The sequence below is a fragment of the Mauremys mutica genome, chromosome 3, assembly GCF_020497125.1.
Source record: "Mauremys mutica isolate MM-2020 ecotype Southern chromosome 3, ASM2049712v1, whole genome shotgun sequence".
NCBI classification, from domain to species: Eukaryota; Metazoa; Chordata; order Testudines; family Geoemydidae; genus Mauremys; species Mauremys mutica.
The window spans coordinates 1,033,397-1,050,569 of NC_059074.1; the positions used below are offsets into that span (position 1 = coordinate 1,033,397).

The following is a 17,173-nucleotide window of genomic DNA, read 5'->3' on the forward strand; positions in this document are numbered from 1 at the left end:
ACGTTAAAGTGCTCAGAGAGGAGCTGACGTCACTTGCACCGGGGCAGTGTTTCTCCCAAGCCTGCACAGAGCTGATAATCACTAAGAGATGGTTCTGCAAAGGTCACAGCAGAGAGGCAGGTGGCAGCAGAAGGTGACTGACAGTCGGACAGTGAATGAGCAGCTAGTGAGGCTGCCAGGAACTCACCCATGTGCACCTCTGAGCCCTGGGTGCTCACTGGCCAAGGACAACCACTGTGAGTGGGGTGCAGTGAGGGAGGAGAGGGGGTTATAGTAAAGGAACTGTTGTTGGTTGTAGCACTCAGGAACATGAGGCAGAAGGCTCTGCCCCACGCACTCCGGGGTGGGCATCCTGCTCACAGTGTTATGATTATGAATCCCGCTTGTGGCATTTTCCCTAATTAATGTCAGGTGACTTCCCTCCTTTCATTAAAAGTTTCTTTTCTACACTCAGACTCTGTGCTTGTGAGGGGGAAGTGTTGCCTCTCAGAGGCACCCAGGATTGGAGTATAAATTTCCCAGGTTACTGGGTGGGGGCTCGAGCCGGTTCTGTGTTGTAGTGTTGAAAAGAAACCCCTCGCTATTGAACCCGGCACTGACTGCTGCTGGCTCCACCTGGCAGAAGCTACAACAACCCCCTTTTCTAGAGGGGAAGACAGCCTCCCTGGCCCCACAGTCCTTGGCATCTTTGCTGAGGCTGCCAACAAGGTGGCCTGCTGGCAGGGCCGGCTTTAGGAAGCGTGGGGCCCGATTTGAACAGTTTCGATGGGGACCCAGGAGGGATGACTAAAAAAAACAAAAACAAAAACACGTTAAAAAAAACACATGGTGCTTGTATTCACCGGGTGGCGCTCCAAGTCTTCGGTGTCGGGTCCTTCACTCGTGCCAGGTCTTCGGTGGCACTGAAGGACCTGCCACCGAAGTGCTGCTGAAGACCTGGAGCGAGTGAAGGACCCCCTGCCGAAGACCCAGAGCCCTGCCGGGTGAGTAAAAATTTAAAAGGAGCCTCTAGCCAGGGAAGGGATTCTCGGGCATTTGCCCCACCCCCTGGCAGCTCTGCCACTGGGTGTGGGGCCTGATTCAGGGGAATTGGTGGAATTGGCTTAAAGCCAGCCCTGCCTGCTGGAGCAATGGTTTAACCTCTCAAAGGTGTTTTGCCAATGGACACCAACTTGGCTGTCAGTCATGACTGCTCTGGCCTGGATTGGAACTGGTGACCTAGCAGTGGAAGCCCTGTTACAAATCATAGATTATTAGGGTTGGAAGGGACCTCAGGAGATCATCTAGTCCAACCCCCTGCTCAAAGCAGGACCAGACCCCCAAATGGCCCCCTCAAGGATTGAACTCACAGCCCTGGGTTTAACATGCCAATGCTCAAACCACTGAGCTATCCCTCCCCGCCAAATCCCTGCAACCCATCAATCTACCCCATGGGGATCCGCGGCACAAGGATGGTCCATGAACCGTGAGAGACGGCAAATGTTTGGAGGTGGCTGTGGCAAGCTGGAAGACAGACAAAACCCAACAGGTAGGGAAAGCGTGCGGCTAATTCCAATGCGGTGAGCCTGGCTCCGCACCGCCTCACCCCTCGATGTCGTCCTCATCTGTCTCGTTGGCTTTGTGCGGCGTCTTTATGTTGTCCCCTTTCCCCACCACAGCGACGTCACACTTCAGGTACCCTTTCACGCCGGCCGTGATGTCCTCGGGGTCGGACAGGATGGCCCATTTGTGGTAGAACTGGTGCTCTGGAAGCCAGGAGGCAGGGAAAGTCAGTCACCAAAAGAAAGTCCGGGGGTTATTTATGGGTAGGAAACTGTCCGACCCTTTTCTGCGTCCTCCATGTGGGCGTGAGGAATACAGATGGCGCTCCGTGCTTTCTATGCCCAAAATCTTTCTCAAAGGGGAAAATCCCAATGATCTAGCCTGTAAAATCAGGGCTGCCCCGGGGGGGGGGCAAGTTGCCCCAGGCCCCGGCCCCGGCAGGGGCCCACACGAGAGTTTTTCGGGGCCCCTGGAGCAGGGTTCTTCACTTGCTCCGGGGGCCCCGGAAAACTCTCGTGGGGCCTGGGCCCCTAGAGCTTCTTCCGCTCCGGGTCTTCGGCGGCAGTTTGGTGGGGGGGGGTCCTTCCGCTCCGGGGTGGAAGAACCCCCCGCCGCCGAATTACTGCCGAAGCGGGACCTGCCGCCGAAGTGCTGGGTCTTTGGGGCACTTCGGCAGTGGGTCCCGAATTACCGCTGAAGCGGGGGCCCCCCACTGTGGAACACCCCAGGCCCCCTGAATCCTCTGGGTGGCCCTGTGTAAAATACTAGCTGCCTGTAATCTGAAGCTCTCCTGAGCCCACTCCAATGCCTATATATTTTGAGAGCTATATCAGGGTTTTGTGAAGTGCTCATAGCTTCTCAGTGGAGGCAATACCCATATGATAGATAAACTGCGGAGTGACCTTATCAAGTGCATTTTTCACACCCTTTTGCTTGTTTCACCTGCACTCTGCCCACCAATCCAGCTCAGTCGGGACAACCACTAACACACTAACGCTGCTGTCAGTTTAAAAAAAAAATCAATCTGCCACAAACAGGTTTCCTCGGACCCCACCCCAAACGTGCCATTTCTCCCCAGTTTCACACCGGCCAAGGTGCCGGATGGGTGAGATTCATTCCTGGACAAGAGGCAGGGTGGTGGGCCACTGTCTTGTGAAACGCAGCAAGTAGCGATGGGAACTTCCTGGGGCCTGATTCTCGAGTACACCTGATGGTCCGGGCCCTTTCACGGTGCCAGAGCAGAGTGAAAGGGCCATGGCCTACAGGAAAACCAAGTGTGGAGCCTTTTCCAATGGGATACAACCTTTGGCATATTGTGCCTTAAAATTGCACCATTATTCTGTATAGAAAAAAAGTAATTTTAGGCCCTTTTTAGAGGTTTCTTAAATGTGTTAGCTATGACATATCTCCTTCCAAGGCAAGCCCACTGTGACTCCTGGGTCTAGATAAGCCCTGCGATTCAGGGATCACTTGATGCCAACTGGCGGAAGGTCTAAGTGGTGTGTAAGGGTTTATAGGGATCCCCTGGAGCTGATGTCTATATAATAATGGGCCAAAGGGTGGAATGTGAGGTCTCTCCCAACAACTAGTCATCACGGAACGTATGTAAGGATCCTATTTAACAAGTTAAGTATCTATACTGAAAACTATGCTCTTAAGGTACATAAGTTAAGACAGGTCAGCTGAAGGTGACAAATAGGTTCTGTTCAGGCAGGGTTAGGAGACACTTATCTCTCCTTGGCTGACCATTGTGCATGTTGTATCTTAGGATGTAAGGCTCTTTGCATACAGAGCCATCAGCTTATCAAGACTGCGGAGACAAGAGATCTCAAAGTTTCCAGGAAGGAAGACACAACAGGAAAATTGCAGAATTAGTCAGATAGATCAGGAGAATGCAAGGGAATACATGGTTTCCTTTCCCTAGGAGACAAGCTGAGAACGTAAAAAGGGATCACAGCCAACCTGGCAGAAAAACAGTGGGAAAAAGATTTTGAGTGAGCTAAACATCCTTAGAGAAGACGTATCGGGGGGTAGCCGTGTTAGTCTGTATCCATAAAAACAACAAGGAGTCCGGTGGCACCTTAAAGACTAACAGATTTATTTGGACATAAGCTTTTGTGGGTAAAAAACCTCACTGAAGAAGTGGGTTTTTTACCCACAAAAGCTTCTGCCCAAATAAATCTGTTAGTCTTTAAGGTACCACCGGACTCCTCATTGTTTTAGAGAAGACGGTGTCTTGTTAGTTAAGTCTAGACTCTTGTGGAAGCAGGGAAAGATTCAATAAGGATTTGAAGCGGATTTTAATGCGTGTCAGTCAGTTAGCAAGAGTCAGGCCATACTGTAACCCTAATGACGTGAGACTTGTAGGAGCAAAGATAGTGCGAGGCGACAGGACAAGAACTGTGTACAAAGTTATTACGACCTTGCAATCACTAACCAAAATGCAGGCTTGCTTTTCTTAGGATTGAGACAAATAAGATAAGCCTTTCTGCTATGTATAAACAAAATGTATTTGTTGCTTTTTACTGTCTCCATGATTGCTAGAAATTGTCTGTAACAAAGGTATAAAGGCTGCTGTAATTGTTTACCAGTTGAGAGACCTGTCCAGGACTGGGGTGACCCTGTGTCCTATGGCACTCTCTCCCTCCATTGTAATTACTGGAGAAATAATAAAGTATTTGATTTTGCTGCACCCAAACAAAAAGCGAGAACTGAGTTTTTCTTCGACACTCTAGAAGGCGTATTATGATTTTAGTTTAGATGTAACCAATTGTTTCCAATACTTCTACCTACTTGCAATAATTTCTCTCTGTCTTTGTTAAATAAGCGTAAGCTTGTTTTCACAATAAACATCGCTAAGCCCTGTATGCAGTGCAGTTGTAGCCGGGGCGGTCCCAGGATATTAGAGACAAGGTGGGTGAGGGAATATCTTTTATTGGACTGACTTCTCTCCCCAACAGAAGTCAGTCCAATTAAAGATATTCCCTCACCCACCTTGTCTCTCTAATATCTCAGTGCTGCGAGTGATCCGGAGATGTGACTGCTAAGCAGAGGTGCCCTCGGCCTAGTTTGACATAAGTAACTTGCCTCGTTTTTCAGTTGGCATCACTGGGAAGGTGAAAGGAAGGCTAAGCTGTAAATAGGGAGTTAGGAGGTCTGTGCTCGCTAAGAAAAGCAGCTAGGGACTATGGACAAGAGAAACCTGGGATGCAAAGCTCAGGTTTCACATGCACAGCACATGGCCAGAGCATGCTGTGCAGGGACTGGTTCCTGCCAAGTAGCCAAGCCCAGCATGTGTGGTGTAACGTAGAGCAGCGTTTCTCAAACTGGGGTCCGTTGGCCCCGCTGATCAACTCCTCCTCCTCCCCTCTCTCTCCCAGTGCCTCTTGCACGCTGGAGAACAGCTCGTCCACGGTGTGCAGGAGCTGCTGGGAGCAGCGGGGACGGGACTCACTCAGGGGAGGGGGTGGAATCATGTCCGGAGCCGCTGGCTCTGCTGATCAACTCCTCTGCCTCCCCCCCAGTGCCTCCTGCACACCGGGGATCAGGTGTTCAGCGGCATGTAGGAGGTCCTGGGAGGGAGGGGGAGGAGCGGGGACGGGACACACTCAGGGGAGGGGGTGGAAAGAGGTGGGAAAGAGGAGGGGCAGGGGGGAAATGGGGGGCAGGAAGAAGTGAGGCAGGGGTGGGAGCAGGGCCTGGGGCTGAGCGGGGGGCCTGGGGGGATTTAAATGGGGATCCTCAGATTGCTGAAGTTTGAGAAGCGCTGATGTAGAGCAATTGCTACACAGTGTGTAAATACATCGAAAGGAAGAGCTGTCTGGAACTTCGGACGTGTGGTACGTCCTATACCCAGCCCCGATGCTTGAGTCTGATCAGCCCAGCGAAGCTTTGCTGTGTGCCAGATAAAGGCACCGGACTGAGGAACCCCAGAGGCAAAGGGAGTGTTCTGGATCCCAGCGAGCTGGACGAAGTGTCCTCCCAGAACTGGACAAGGTGTTCTGGGGAAGCCGAGCGGGAAAGGTCTCAGAGGGGATCCCAGCAGGTGTCCTAGTCCTTTGGGAACAGCGTATCTGTCAATACGGGGAGTGTCCAGTGGACCAGGGGCCAGGTGCTCCAGGGGAAGCTTGGCGGGCTCAGGATGTGCCTATTGCTAACCTGTGGAGGGACAGCAGAGCCCATGTCGGGTGGGTGGGGTGCGCTCGAACTGCCGGGGGCTGGTGGATTCAGGGACCTCAGCCTGGCAGGTGGTAGTGAGGTGCCTTGCAGCCCTGGATAGCCCCGAGAAGCGTCACCACCCTGCCTTGCCAACTGGAGGGACGGGCCAAATGAGTCCCAATAGTAACATTTCTTGTTCAGGGGAGAAAGCAGACGGGGCGACATCTCCTTGACAGGCCTATCAAACAGCTCCCTCCGTCACTGGCGGGGCAGAACGAAACACACCGTGGGACGGGGGCGGCCCGAAGGTTCTGTCGGCACATCGCTCGTGAGCACGGCAGCCATCCCGAACGAGCGCTGACAAAGCCTTACGCCCCCATCCCCTTCTCTCCATTTCAACTGACCCCTCTGTTAACGACGTGGGGTTTGAGCACAGACGTTTCCCCAGCCATGAACCCCCCCCTCCCCAAGCCACTGCTACGTACCAGGCTGCGTGTAAACAGTCCCAACATCCATTTTGAAGGAGCCCACCAAGGTCCCACTGCGCAAGAGGTTCTTAGAGTGGATGACCTTTCAATCAACAAAGGCACAAGTGAGTCAGTACGCGCAGAGCTACTGCGCCGCCCCCAAGCCGAGCCGTGCGGGGAGTGGGGCAGCAGGTCCCAGAGCGAGGATTCAGCCTCCCAGATCTGGGAACGTCATGAACGAGATGGGTGCGTGGGGGGGGGGGGTCTCTGAGTCTCTCTTGAGCGTGTGCCCACAGATGGCGAAACCCAGCGTCTCTGCTGAGGACTGGAACGGCAGGAGGATGCTGAGCGGCGTGTGACCGGACTGGAGGAGCAGGATGGGGCTAAGGTGAACTGGCTGGGAGTGAGGTGCTGAGACCGGAACTGCAGCATGTGCTCTAGTCTACAAGCGAGCCCTGCGTGGGTGTACCCAGGCCTGCAATAACGGAGGGCCCTGGACTAGCAGAGGGGGCTGGGGGCCAGGACAGAGGGGCACCGGCAAAGCTCTTGGTCAGGGAAGCTTGCGCAGTGGCTGACAGCGGCATCCCCCAGCTCCTTCCCGAGCTCTCCTTCCCTGCAAACGCCACAGGCAGGCGAAACGGACTCTTTCCACCAATACTCGGAAAGGGCAGTGAAAGGGCACACGTGCTCGCTCATGCACGCTCCCACGCGCACACGCCTCGCACGCACACGCTCATGCACTTGCTCGTGCACGCTTACCGACAGTTTGATGATTTTGTCGAACATGACGTCCGGGGGCACGTGGAAATCAAAGACGAAGTACTGCAAAGGAAAGGGAAGCCGTAAGGGAGGGGGAACAGAGGGAGGGAACGTCAAAATGGCTGCCAACGACCAGCCCTCGCTACCAGAGACAACCGTCACATGGGACTGGCTCTGGGCGACAGAAGTTGCTGGGGAGGTGGGACTGGGGGGCGGAAGGGGGGGGTGGAAGGAAGATCCAAATCACCTTAGAAAATGACAGCGTTTGTGGTCAAATGGAATGGAAAATATGATCCACAATGAAAACTGGATAAATCAGACGAGGGTCAGTAAATTCAGCCTAGATCAAGCGAACAGACGCTTTCTCTCTTTGTAGAAGCACTCCGAGGCATTGGGGTTTTGCCCATCCTGGTTGCACAGGTGCTGTCGGGGCAGGTGGGATCTGGTTCTGAATTCCGTCCCCCTGACCCTGTCAGGAAGCAGGGCCTGCAGCAGAACCAGACTCAGGGGGACCCAACGAGCACGGGTGGCCTGCAGCAGGCTGCCCGATGGGGAGGAAGCGTCAGCAGACAGGCTGCTCAAAGCATTTGCCCCTGGCTCCGATAGCGCTTCGGCTGCTTGTTTCCAGCCTTTCCTCACTCCAGTTCTGACATCTAGGACCTGCGGCTGCAGAACCACCAGGCAAGCAACAGCGCCAGGCCGTCACCCAGGGCAGCTGTAACTAGCTCGCGCTCTACTGCCCATGACTCACGGTGGACACAGACCACAGGAAGTCCTGCCTCAAGGGTTGTGACAGGCAGCAGCCTCCTGTCTCCTTATTGGCTCCCAAGGGGTGGTCCAAGATGTGTCCACGCAACACGGTGGATCTCCTGCATGTGCCAGGACCAGCCCTACTCCTGAACTGGCTGCAGGCTTGATTTGAACTTTGCCTCCTGACCCGGACCCTGAAACCTGACTTGAACTCAGACCCTTGGCGTCGACCCTGGCCTGGAACCTGACGGCAAACTCCCCCGCTACTCCCAGCCTCAGGTTTGACTCTGCTCTGACCATTGGTCCTGACTGCCCTTCTTAGGATCCTAAGCCTGGGCTCTGATTCCTGGCTATTGACTCCTGCTCCAATCACTGGCATGACTGCCCATGTCCCAGGCACTCACAGACCCATCCCGAACACAAGGACACGTATGTTCAGAGTGGACGGACCCTGGGCCAGGCACTGCCTCGTTCGCATGGAAAGCCCACAGCCAAGCAAGCCACTTTCTGTAGTGCTGGCATGCTTTGAAGAGCCAGTATTCTGCTGGAACGTGGGGCAGGCCCCACGGCCTCTCCTGCCCCGGGCAGCTAGCCCCACCAGGCCCATGGAGCAGTACAGGAGGGGCATTTAATCTCAAGTATTTGGCTCGTTAGTCAGCAAGGCAGCACTTCTCCAAGCCCGTGTATTGCCAGTGAGGTGTCCTGTGACTATCAGTGGCTAGATCCCACCTTTATCTTCCGCTAACCCTGACCCAAGAAGGCAAACGCCCAGCTCAGCGGTCCCTTCATCTGCCTACAGCCAAGGCGTGTGGCTCAGCACTCCGAGCCCGGAGCCAGGTCTGGGGAGAGGCCAGCTCACCTCGTTGTAGTAGGGGCAGTTGGTTGACTCCTTCATGGATGTGTATTTCTTCTCTTCCCCCACCTCCACGCACACCACGGGGTCCATGTTCAGCCCCACCAGCTGCCGGGCCTCGATGACTGTGATGCTCACCTGGGGAGGGGAGATAGGGACACCCACCCTTGTGAGAGCCGGGTTCGTCGCTTCTCCGCGGTACCCACTGGCCTGCATCCGCCTGCTGATGTGAAATCAGTGCTAGCGGGGAGATGCCAGAGCAACAGCCCTGGAGACCCCAGGCAGGGTCAGCTCCCCTCCTCCCATGCTGCTGATGTCTGTGTTTGTAGCAGGCTAGCGTGTCTGGCAAACCAGGCAGGGCACTGAAGTCCCAAGCTTCCAGAAAAACAGGCTTAGAAGCAGGCTCAGCACATCGGGTGGCAGTTCCCAAAGGGGTGTCTGTGACCCAACCCATCACATACGGCACGTCTCCCTTGCTCTTGCAGGATCGCAATGATCTCCCAGCTGGCCTGCCTGCTCTTCCATCTCTTGCTTGCGACTGGTTCAGAATTTACCAGCAAGCTGCATTTCCCCTGTACCCCTTGACACTTCCATTACCCCAGCTACACTGGCTCCCCATTAGCCTCCCGATCCGGTTCAATTTATAGTCAAAGCTCTTTGGTTTATGTCTCTGTTGTATTTGCCTAATTTTATTTGCACTGCTGCTCCCGCGTGGGACTGGCCATCCACTGGCGATGCCCTCCTGGGGCATTCTCCCGTTTGGTGGAATGCTCAACAAGTCCACCTGTGGCCGAGCGAGTCACTCGTGTCCCTTTCCCCTGACCAGCTGTGATCTAGACGTTTGAGGGTTCTCTGGGCAGCTGCCTGGTATTTGCAAAGGACCACGGATACAATCCAGCCAATCAGTCAGCAGCCAGACTTCTCCAGGACTCCCTGGCATGAGCTGCCCTCCCCAGGCTGTTTCAGAAGGGTCATTCAGAACGACCAGACCCCTCGGTGGGTAGGGGAAGTGCCGTATTCTGCACATGGATAGCCGGGCATTGTCACCCTCTACCAGAAACATGGGGAAGATGGAAACATGGGCTCATGCACATGTCAGCCCTTTTCTGGCACAGGTCTGCTCCTTTAATTCAGAGGATGCTAGAGACCTGGGATTATGGAGGCTGACGGTCCCAAGAGTGAATCCTTGAGGGTCTCAATCCTGTGCTCCCTACGGTCAATACATCATCTTGAGAAATCGCCACAGTGACAAGCGCCGGTCTTTAGCCCAGCCACAGGTCATGAGATGTGGCTTGGTGACTCTTTCCAATAAGGAGGAATAAATAAAGTTTTTGTGGCCACTCACCCAAGCTTTAATGTAATGTTCCCTAGACCTAAAGGCATCTCCTTGTAGCTATCTATAACAGACAGGAGCCTGCTTCAGAGGTCTCCGTGTCAGACCCTAGCCATAAGTTACATCCTGGCCTTTCAGACCAGGGAGTCCCTCAGCAGGCCGGGACAAACAGAAACGAAGACACACTCTGTAAATAAATGGAACCCTGGGCATCACCCGTTTCTGTCCCACGCCTTCGGCCCCACGGCCTGACCTGCCAGCTGCTCGGTTGGGATGGGGTGGGGCGCGCAGCTCAGCTCACCAGGCGGGGCTGGGCCTCTGCCCCTCCCCTAATCAAAGGACCCTCTCCCAGACTGCCCGAATGAGTCTTCTCTTCCTTTCTGGAGAATGTCTGGCCTGAGCATCCTCAGCCTTTCCTCAGCTGCTGGCGTGCACCGTTTTCTAGCCCGTCCGCAATAAACTTCCCAACTGGCCTGAGAGCGGCGAGGCAGATGACTGAGTTTGGAGGTTCCCCCAAATGTTCTCAGGGAGTCTCCTTCTCCCCCTCCCTCTTTTAACCTCCCCAGCAGGGCATTCCGGCCCCCTCCCCCCAGCCTCTAGCCCCAGGAGCATGTGGAGGGTAGGAAAGGGGTCACAGCGGCTCCACTTACTTGGTAATCCATTGGCCGGCCAGCACTGGGCTCCATTTTAATGTCAGGCTTTGACCTTTGAAGGGGGGGAAAATTAATGGTCATAAAACAAAGAGAGGAACAGCGTATTCTGGCTGCTGCAGATGTGGAGCCCTTGACAAACTATTTGCAAAGTTGTAGAGTCTCTTCCTGCCTCTCTCTCTGGATGTAAGCGATATGAACCCCCACCCTCACCCCCGCCCCGAGTTTTGCCTTCTGCAGGTGGCAAACTATCAGGCAGGTCTTTAAAAAGCCATCACGGTAACAACCCTGGCTCTTCACCCCCCACCCCCAACGCAAGCGGAATGTGCATCTGGACTGTGGGACGTGATATGTCACTTCCTGTCTCGTATTGGCTCACATCCTTCCCTCACCTCTTATTCGACACGTTGGTGGTAACAGCTGTGACCGAAGCCAGAGAAATGGTGTCTGGGTCGAGGCCTCCTCCGAGCCGCATGGCTTTCCGGTCCAGGTCTTCTGTCTCCAGAATGGCAGGTTCATCTGACGGACGCACATGAACACAGGCAAAAGAATGAATTTCCCTGGTGCCTGTGTCTCCTCTATATAATAGCACGTTAAATACCGAACGGCTCAGCGAAGACCAGTCAGTAACTCCTATTCCTCCAACCCAGAATGCAAAGGCAAGAGTCACTGCCTCAAATTACAGGGAACAGTTTTCAAACCGAGAGAGAGGAAGTCTGCTTCTGTGCTGCATATAATTAACCTGTGACATTTGCTGCTGTAGGATGTTATGGAGGCAAATATCTTAGGAGGATTAAAAACCACAAAGGATCAGAAACATGGAAATTAGCATAACATCTGCAGTTACACTGGCCAGGAGAAGAGTTAGAAAGGCTAGCAAATCTCATAAATTCAGGACATGGTGGATCAAGAAGAATTTCCCCCTATGGTTCAGTGTTGCTCAATTAGATGTATGATGGGTGTACGGGGGGTCCCATGTTCTCCCCTAAAGCACCTGGCATTGGCTACAGCCAGAGAAAGCATACCAGACTTCATGGACTGCAGATGTGGCACAGAGTGGCATAAAGAGGGATAGAGGCAGTTCCTGTATAATATGAGGTGAGATGCTGAACTGGATGGACCATTTGTCTGCTTGGAGATGGCAGAAAGTGGAATACCAGACTAGATCATAGATGTTTGAGATGGGGGAATCATAGAATCATAGAATCTCAGGGTTGGAAGGGACCTCAGGAGGTCATCTAGTCCAACCTCCTGCTCAAAGCAGGACCAACACCAACTAAATCATCCCAGCCAGGGCTTTGTCAAGCCGGGCCTTAAAAACCTCTAAGGCTGGAGATTCCACCACCTTCCTAGGGAACCCATTCCAGTGGTTCACCACCCTCCTAGTGAAATAGTTTTTCCTAATATCCAACCTAGACCTCCCCCACTGCAACTTGAGACCATTGCTCCTTGTTCTGTCATCTGCCACCATTGAGAACAGACGAGCTCCATCCTCTTTAGAACCCCCCTTCAGGTAGTTGAAGGCTGCTATCAAATCCCGCCTCACTCTTCTCTTCTGCAGACTAAATGAGACAAGTTCCCTCAGACTTTCCTCGTAAGTCATGTGCCCCAGCCCCCTAATAATTTTCATTACCCTCCACTGGACTCTCTCCAATTTGTCCACATCCTTTCTGTATTGGGGGGCCCCAAACTGGATGCAATACTCCAGATGTGGCCTCACCAGTGCCAAATAGAGGGGAATAATCACTTCCCTCGATCTGCTGGGAATGCTCCTACTAATGCTGCCCAATATTCTGTTAGCCTTCTTGGCAACAAGGGCACACTGTTGACTCTCATCCAGCTTCTTGTCCACTGTAATCCCCAGGTCCTTTTCTGCAGAACTGCTGCTTAGCCAGTCGGTCCCTAGTCTGTAGCTTCTGTCCTAAGTGCAGGACTCTGCACTTGTCCTTGTTGAACCTCATCAGGTTTCTTTTGGCCCAATCCTCCAATTTGTCTAGGTCACTCTGGACCCTATCCCTACCCCCCAGCGTATCTACCTCTCTCCTCATTTTAGAGTAATCCGCGAACTTGCTGAGGGTGCAATCCATCCCATCATCCTGATCATTAATGAAGGTGTTGAACAAGATCAGCCCCAGGACTGACCCCTGGGACACTCTGCTTGTTACCAGCTGCCAACTAGACATTGAACCTTTGATCACTACCCGTTGAGCCTGACAATCTAGCCAGCTTTCTATCCATCTTATAGTTCACTCATTCAACCCATACTTCTTTAACTTGCTGGCAAGAATACTGTGGGAGACCATATCAAAAGCTTTGCTAAAGTCAAGATATATCACATCCACCATTTTCCCCATATCCACAGAGCCAGTTATCTCATCATAGAAGGCAATCAGGTTGGTCAGGCATGACTTGCCCTTGGTGAATCCATGTTAACTGTTCCTGATCACCTTCCTCTCCTCCAAGTGCTTCAAAATAGATTCCTTGAGGACCTGCTCCATGATTTTTCCAGGGATTGAGGTGAGGCTGACTGGTCTGTAGTTGCCCAGATTCTCCTTCTTCCACTTTTTAAAGAAGGGCACTATATTTGCCTTTTTCCAATTGTTTGGGACCTCCCCTGATTGCCATGAGTTTTCAAAGACAATGGCCAATGGCTCTGCAGTCACATCAGCCAACTCCCTCAGCCCCCTCTGCTGAATTAGATCTGGGCCCATGGACTTGTGCACATCCAGCTTTTCTAAATAGTCCTTAACCTGTTCTTTCACCACTGAGGGCTGCTCATCTCCTCCCCACACTGTGCTGCCCAGTGCAGCGGTCTGGGAACTGACCTTGTCTGTGAAGACCGAGGCAAAAAAAGCATTGAGTACTTCAGCTTTTTCCCCATCATCTGTCACTAGGTTGCCTCCCCCATTCAGTAAGGGGCCCACACTTCCCCTGACCTTCTTCTTGTTGCTAACATACCTGTAGAAACCCTTCTTGTTACCCTTCACATCCCTTGCTAGCTGCAACTCCAATTGTGCTTTGGCCTTTCTGATTACACAGCTGCAGAGCTCAGGCAATATTTTTATACTCCTCTCTAGTCATCTGTCCACGTTTCCACTTCTTGTAAGCTTCCTTTTTGTGTTTAAGCTCATCAAAGATTTCTCTGTTACACCAAGCTGGTCGTTCTTTCTGCACATCGGGACGGTTTGTTCCTGTGCCCTCAATAAGGCTTCTTTAAAATACAGCCAGCTCTCCTGGAATCCTTTCCCCTCACATTAGCCTCCCAGGGGATCCTGCTCATCCAGTCCCTGAGGGAATCAAAATCTGCTTTTCTGAACTTCAGAGTCTGTATTTTGCTACTCTCCTTTCTTCCTTTTGAACATCTAGGCCATTTTCCCCAGGCTTGTTCCTTACAGCACATGTCTTATCTGGTCTAGTTTGAAATGTTTCCTGAAAAGGGGCTTCCTTCTACCATTTCTCCTGGGAGCCTATTCCACTGCCTAACCCATCAATCTCTGCGATGAAGATTGTTGTGATATTTATCTTGAGTTTCCTTTTCCCAATTCCACATCATGGTCCCTAGTTACATCTTCCAGCACCATGTTAAACTACCCCGCTCCCTCCCAGGGATTAGAGTTTCAGAAACCCATCGTCATGTCTACACTGAACCGTCACTAAGCCAAGCTAGACAGGTGCTTGGTCTGCTCCAGTCTGGGATACTGGATAAGATGGACCAGCTCTGGTACAGAATGGGGCGGGACACCAAGCAGAGGGCCCAGTGATTTGTCTGGTGTGGTGAGAAGAAGGTTTGACACTGTGCTGGATGCACCATTGCTCCGTTTATTCCCACTGGCCAGTCCGATGCTTCTCTTCCCATCCTTGTTTCGTTGCAAAGGAAGCTGCGTTACAGAGCACTAACCTATCGTGTGACAGTGCCCGCTTGGGTCACACGTGACTGCTTGACCCACTAGTGACACGGTAAGTACCGCACAGTGTATTTCGATATTAGCGCAATGCAAGGCAAGCGGCCTTGTAATCACAGGGTGCAACATACACGTCTCCTGGCCTCTCAGCTGCCAGCACCGAGGTGACATGGTAATTACACCTAAGCCAGGTGAGCCCGCTACAGCCCTCTTGAGCTGCCACGGTTATTTAAGCAGAGAGGCATCTGCAGCTGGAAACACAGAGCCACGGCACTGGGGGAGAAATGGATGGATGGGGACAGGATATTCCTCCATTACACCCTGCACTGATGCTGCACACGGTGCCCAGCCCCTGCAGCCCAGCTGCAACATCAGCCAGGAAGAGAAGGCCCAGCCTGCCCTCACCCGTGCATCCTGCCCAGAGATCAACGCTCCCTTGTCTTAGCTCCCATGTGGTTTGAACAACGACGCAGGGCAGGTGCCGAGGTGTGTATCAGTATCGTATTTCTATAGCGCCTTCCTTCTCCAAAACTCTAATCAGAGAAGTATAGGAGTGGAAGGGACCACTCGAAGTCATCCAGTCCAGTCCCCTGCGCTCAAGGCAGGACTAAGTAATAACTAGACCATCCCTGACAAGTGTTTGTCCAACCTGGTCTTAAAAACCTCCAATGATGGAGATTCCACAACCTCTCTAGGTAATTTGTTCCAGTGATTAACCACCCTGAGAGTTGGGAATTATTTCCTAATGTCCAACCTAAACCTCCCTTGCTGTAATTTAAGCCCATTGCTTCTTGTCCTGTCCTCAGGGGTTAAGGAGAACAATTTTCATCCCCCTCCTTGTAACAGCTTTTATGTCTCATTTTTCCTACCAATCCCTTTCCTGTGGCTCTATTTCCATTGATGTCTCCACACATGGGGGAAAATCCTAAGCATGCCTACAGAGCCGTCCGCCTATCACTCATTCGGGCTGGCTGGCAAATGGTAAGGATTTTCCATGGAAAATATTTGAAAAGAAACAAGATTTTTCCCTCCCCCCAAATTTGAATTTTTTTCATCTAAATGAAAAAAATTGTTTTGATTTGAACTGAAAGAAAATGAAAAAACCAACCAACCTGTTTTCCTCCCCCCATATTTTCCAGGGGGAAGAAGAAAAAACCTTGAGAACGAGGGTTTAGTTTGGTTTTGATGAAAAATGGGACATTTAAAAAAAAGATGATTTTTTTTAAACATTCACCCTCTCTCTCCCGGCCCCCCAGTCGGTCTGCAATATACAACATAAAGAAGCAATGGAACAGCACAAGTTCGTAATGTCACTGCTAACTCAGCCAGCAGCTGCCTGGCCACCCAGGCTTTGACGTATTCTCCCCCGACCGGGGCCCAGCTCTGCACAGCTGCACGTACCTTGCTTTCGGTGAGGGTCCTCCTTTGGGGGCCGGATCTTGCCCAGCTTCATGGCGGAAAAGACTCCTTTCCCAGCTCTGCAAGAAGTGGGGGCAGAAGGCAGAACTCATTGAATCGGGTAGTTGCAGATATTTTTCTGTGGGCATTTCTGAACAGAAGAGCACTCTGGGGATTAACCTACCCCAAACCAGGACATTCTACTCTGGGACTCAGATGCCATCTAGATTTTCATCTGTAGATCTCAGAGTGTTTTGCAGAGGAGGTCAGCATCATCAGCCCCATTTCACAGATGGGGAAACCGAGGCACAGAGCAGCGATGTGATTTACCCAGGGTCACCCAGCAGAAGAGGAGGGAATAGAATCCAGCTTTCCTGAGTCCCAGTCCAGTGCTCTATCGACTAGACCACTCTGCCTCTCTTGCTGAGTACCCATACCCCAAACTAGGGTGAGAATATCAGCTAAAACAGTCCACTCTGAAGGTTAAATACTAATTAGCCTGTCCCAGGCTAGAGCCAGAATACCCCCAAACTGGGGCTAAAACACCAGGCTGAAATGGTGCCAAGACACCGCAAATTGACAACGGTGACGCACCACGTACTCTTTCAGTGATGTGACTTTTTGTCCATAAGCTGCCTACCAGCCACAGGTCAGCGGGGGGTGGATTTCCCAACGCAGAGGGGCCAGCACGAGCCCCAGGCACCACCAACACCCCACATCGGTTGTGCTTGGTCTCTGCGCCAGGGGGAAGTTTCACCCTGAATCATTTTGAGCCATAAGACTTGGCCTGCAGCATGTCTGCCAGCCGCTCCCTGCAAATATTCAGCATCCGGGCCTGGATCCCTAACTGGCGCGAGTTGTCCTGGAGCGCCATTCACTGCAACGGAGCAGCCACAATTTATAGTCACTGAGGAGCTGGCCCCTGAAAGCCAAAGTGTGTTGATTACTTTGGATTGGCTACACAGATCACATGGTATTTTTTATGTTGCCCGATTGGATGAAAGTGTTTCAGGTTTCTGGCATAAATATTCTCACTTATGGGTTCAAATTCACTTGCTGTTAATATTCACTGAAAACTCATCAGCCCCACGGACATTCCTGCCAGGAAAAAACGCTTGCTAGACTATGTGCTCAACACTTGCTGATTTATACTGGCATTAAAAATGGGGATCAGGGGGTATTCTGGCTACCTTAGACTCATAGACTTTAAGGTCAGAAGGGACCATCATGATCAACTAGTCTGACCTCCTGCACTTCACAGGCCACAGAACCTCACCCACCCACTGCTGTAACAGACCCAGAACCTCTGGCTGAGTCACTGAAGTCCTCAAATCATGGTATAAAGACTTAAAGTTACAGAG

General features: G+C 52.2%; 1 protein-coding gene across 1 annotated transcript in view; it reads right to left on the reverse strand.

Annotated features, from left to right (window-relative positions):
- Positions 1–17,173, reverse strand: part of LOC123366017 (otoferlin-like) — a 177,162-nt gene that overhangs the window by 45,483 nt on the left and 114,506 nt on the right. Inside the window, exons 7-13 of the mRNA XM_045009095.1 lie at positions 15,816–15,892; positions 10,905–11,031; positions 10,513–10,567; positions 8,536–8,667; positions 6,927–6,989; positions 6,186–6,270; positions 1,586–1,745 (exon numbers count right to left, since the gene is read on the reverse strand). Of these exons, the coding sequence (XP_044865030.1) occupies positions 1,586–1,745; positions 6,186–6,270; positions 6,927–6,989; positions 8,536–8,667; positions 10,513–10,567; positions 10,905–11,031; positions 15,816–15,892 (699 nt within the window). The remainder of the gene's footprint in view (positions 1–1,585; positions 1,746–6,185; positions 6,271–6,926; positions 6,990–8,535; positions 8,668–10,512; positions 10,568–10,904; positions 11,032–15,815; positions 15,893–17,173) is intronic.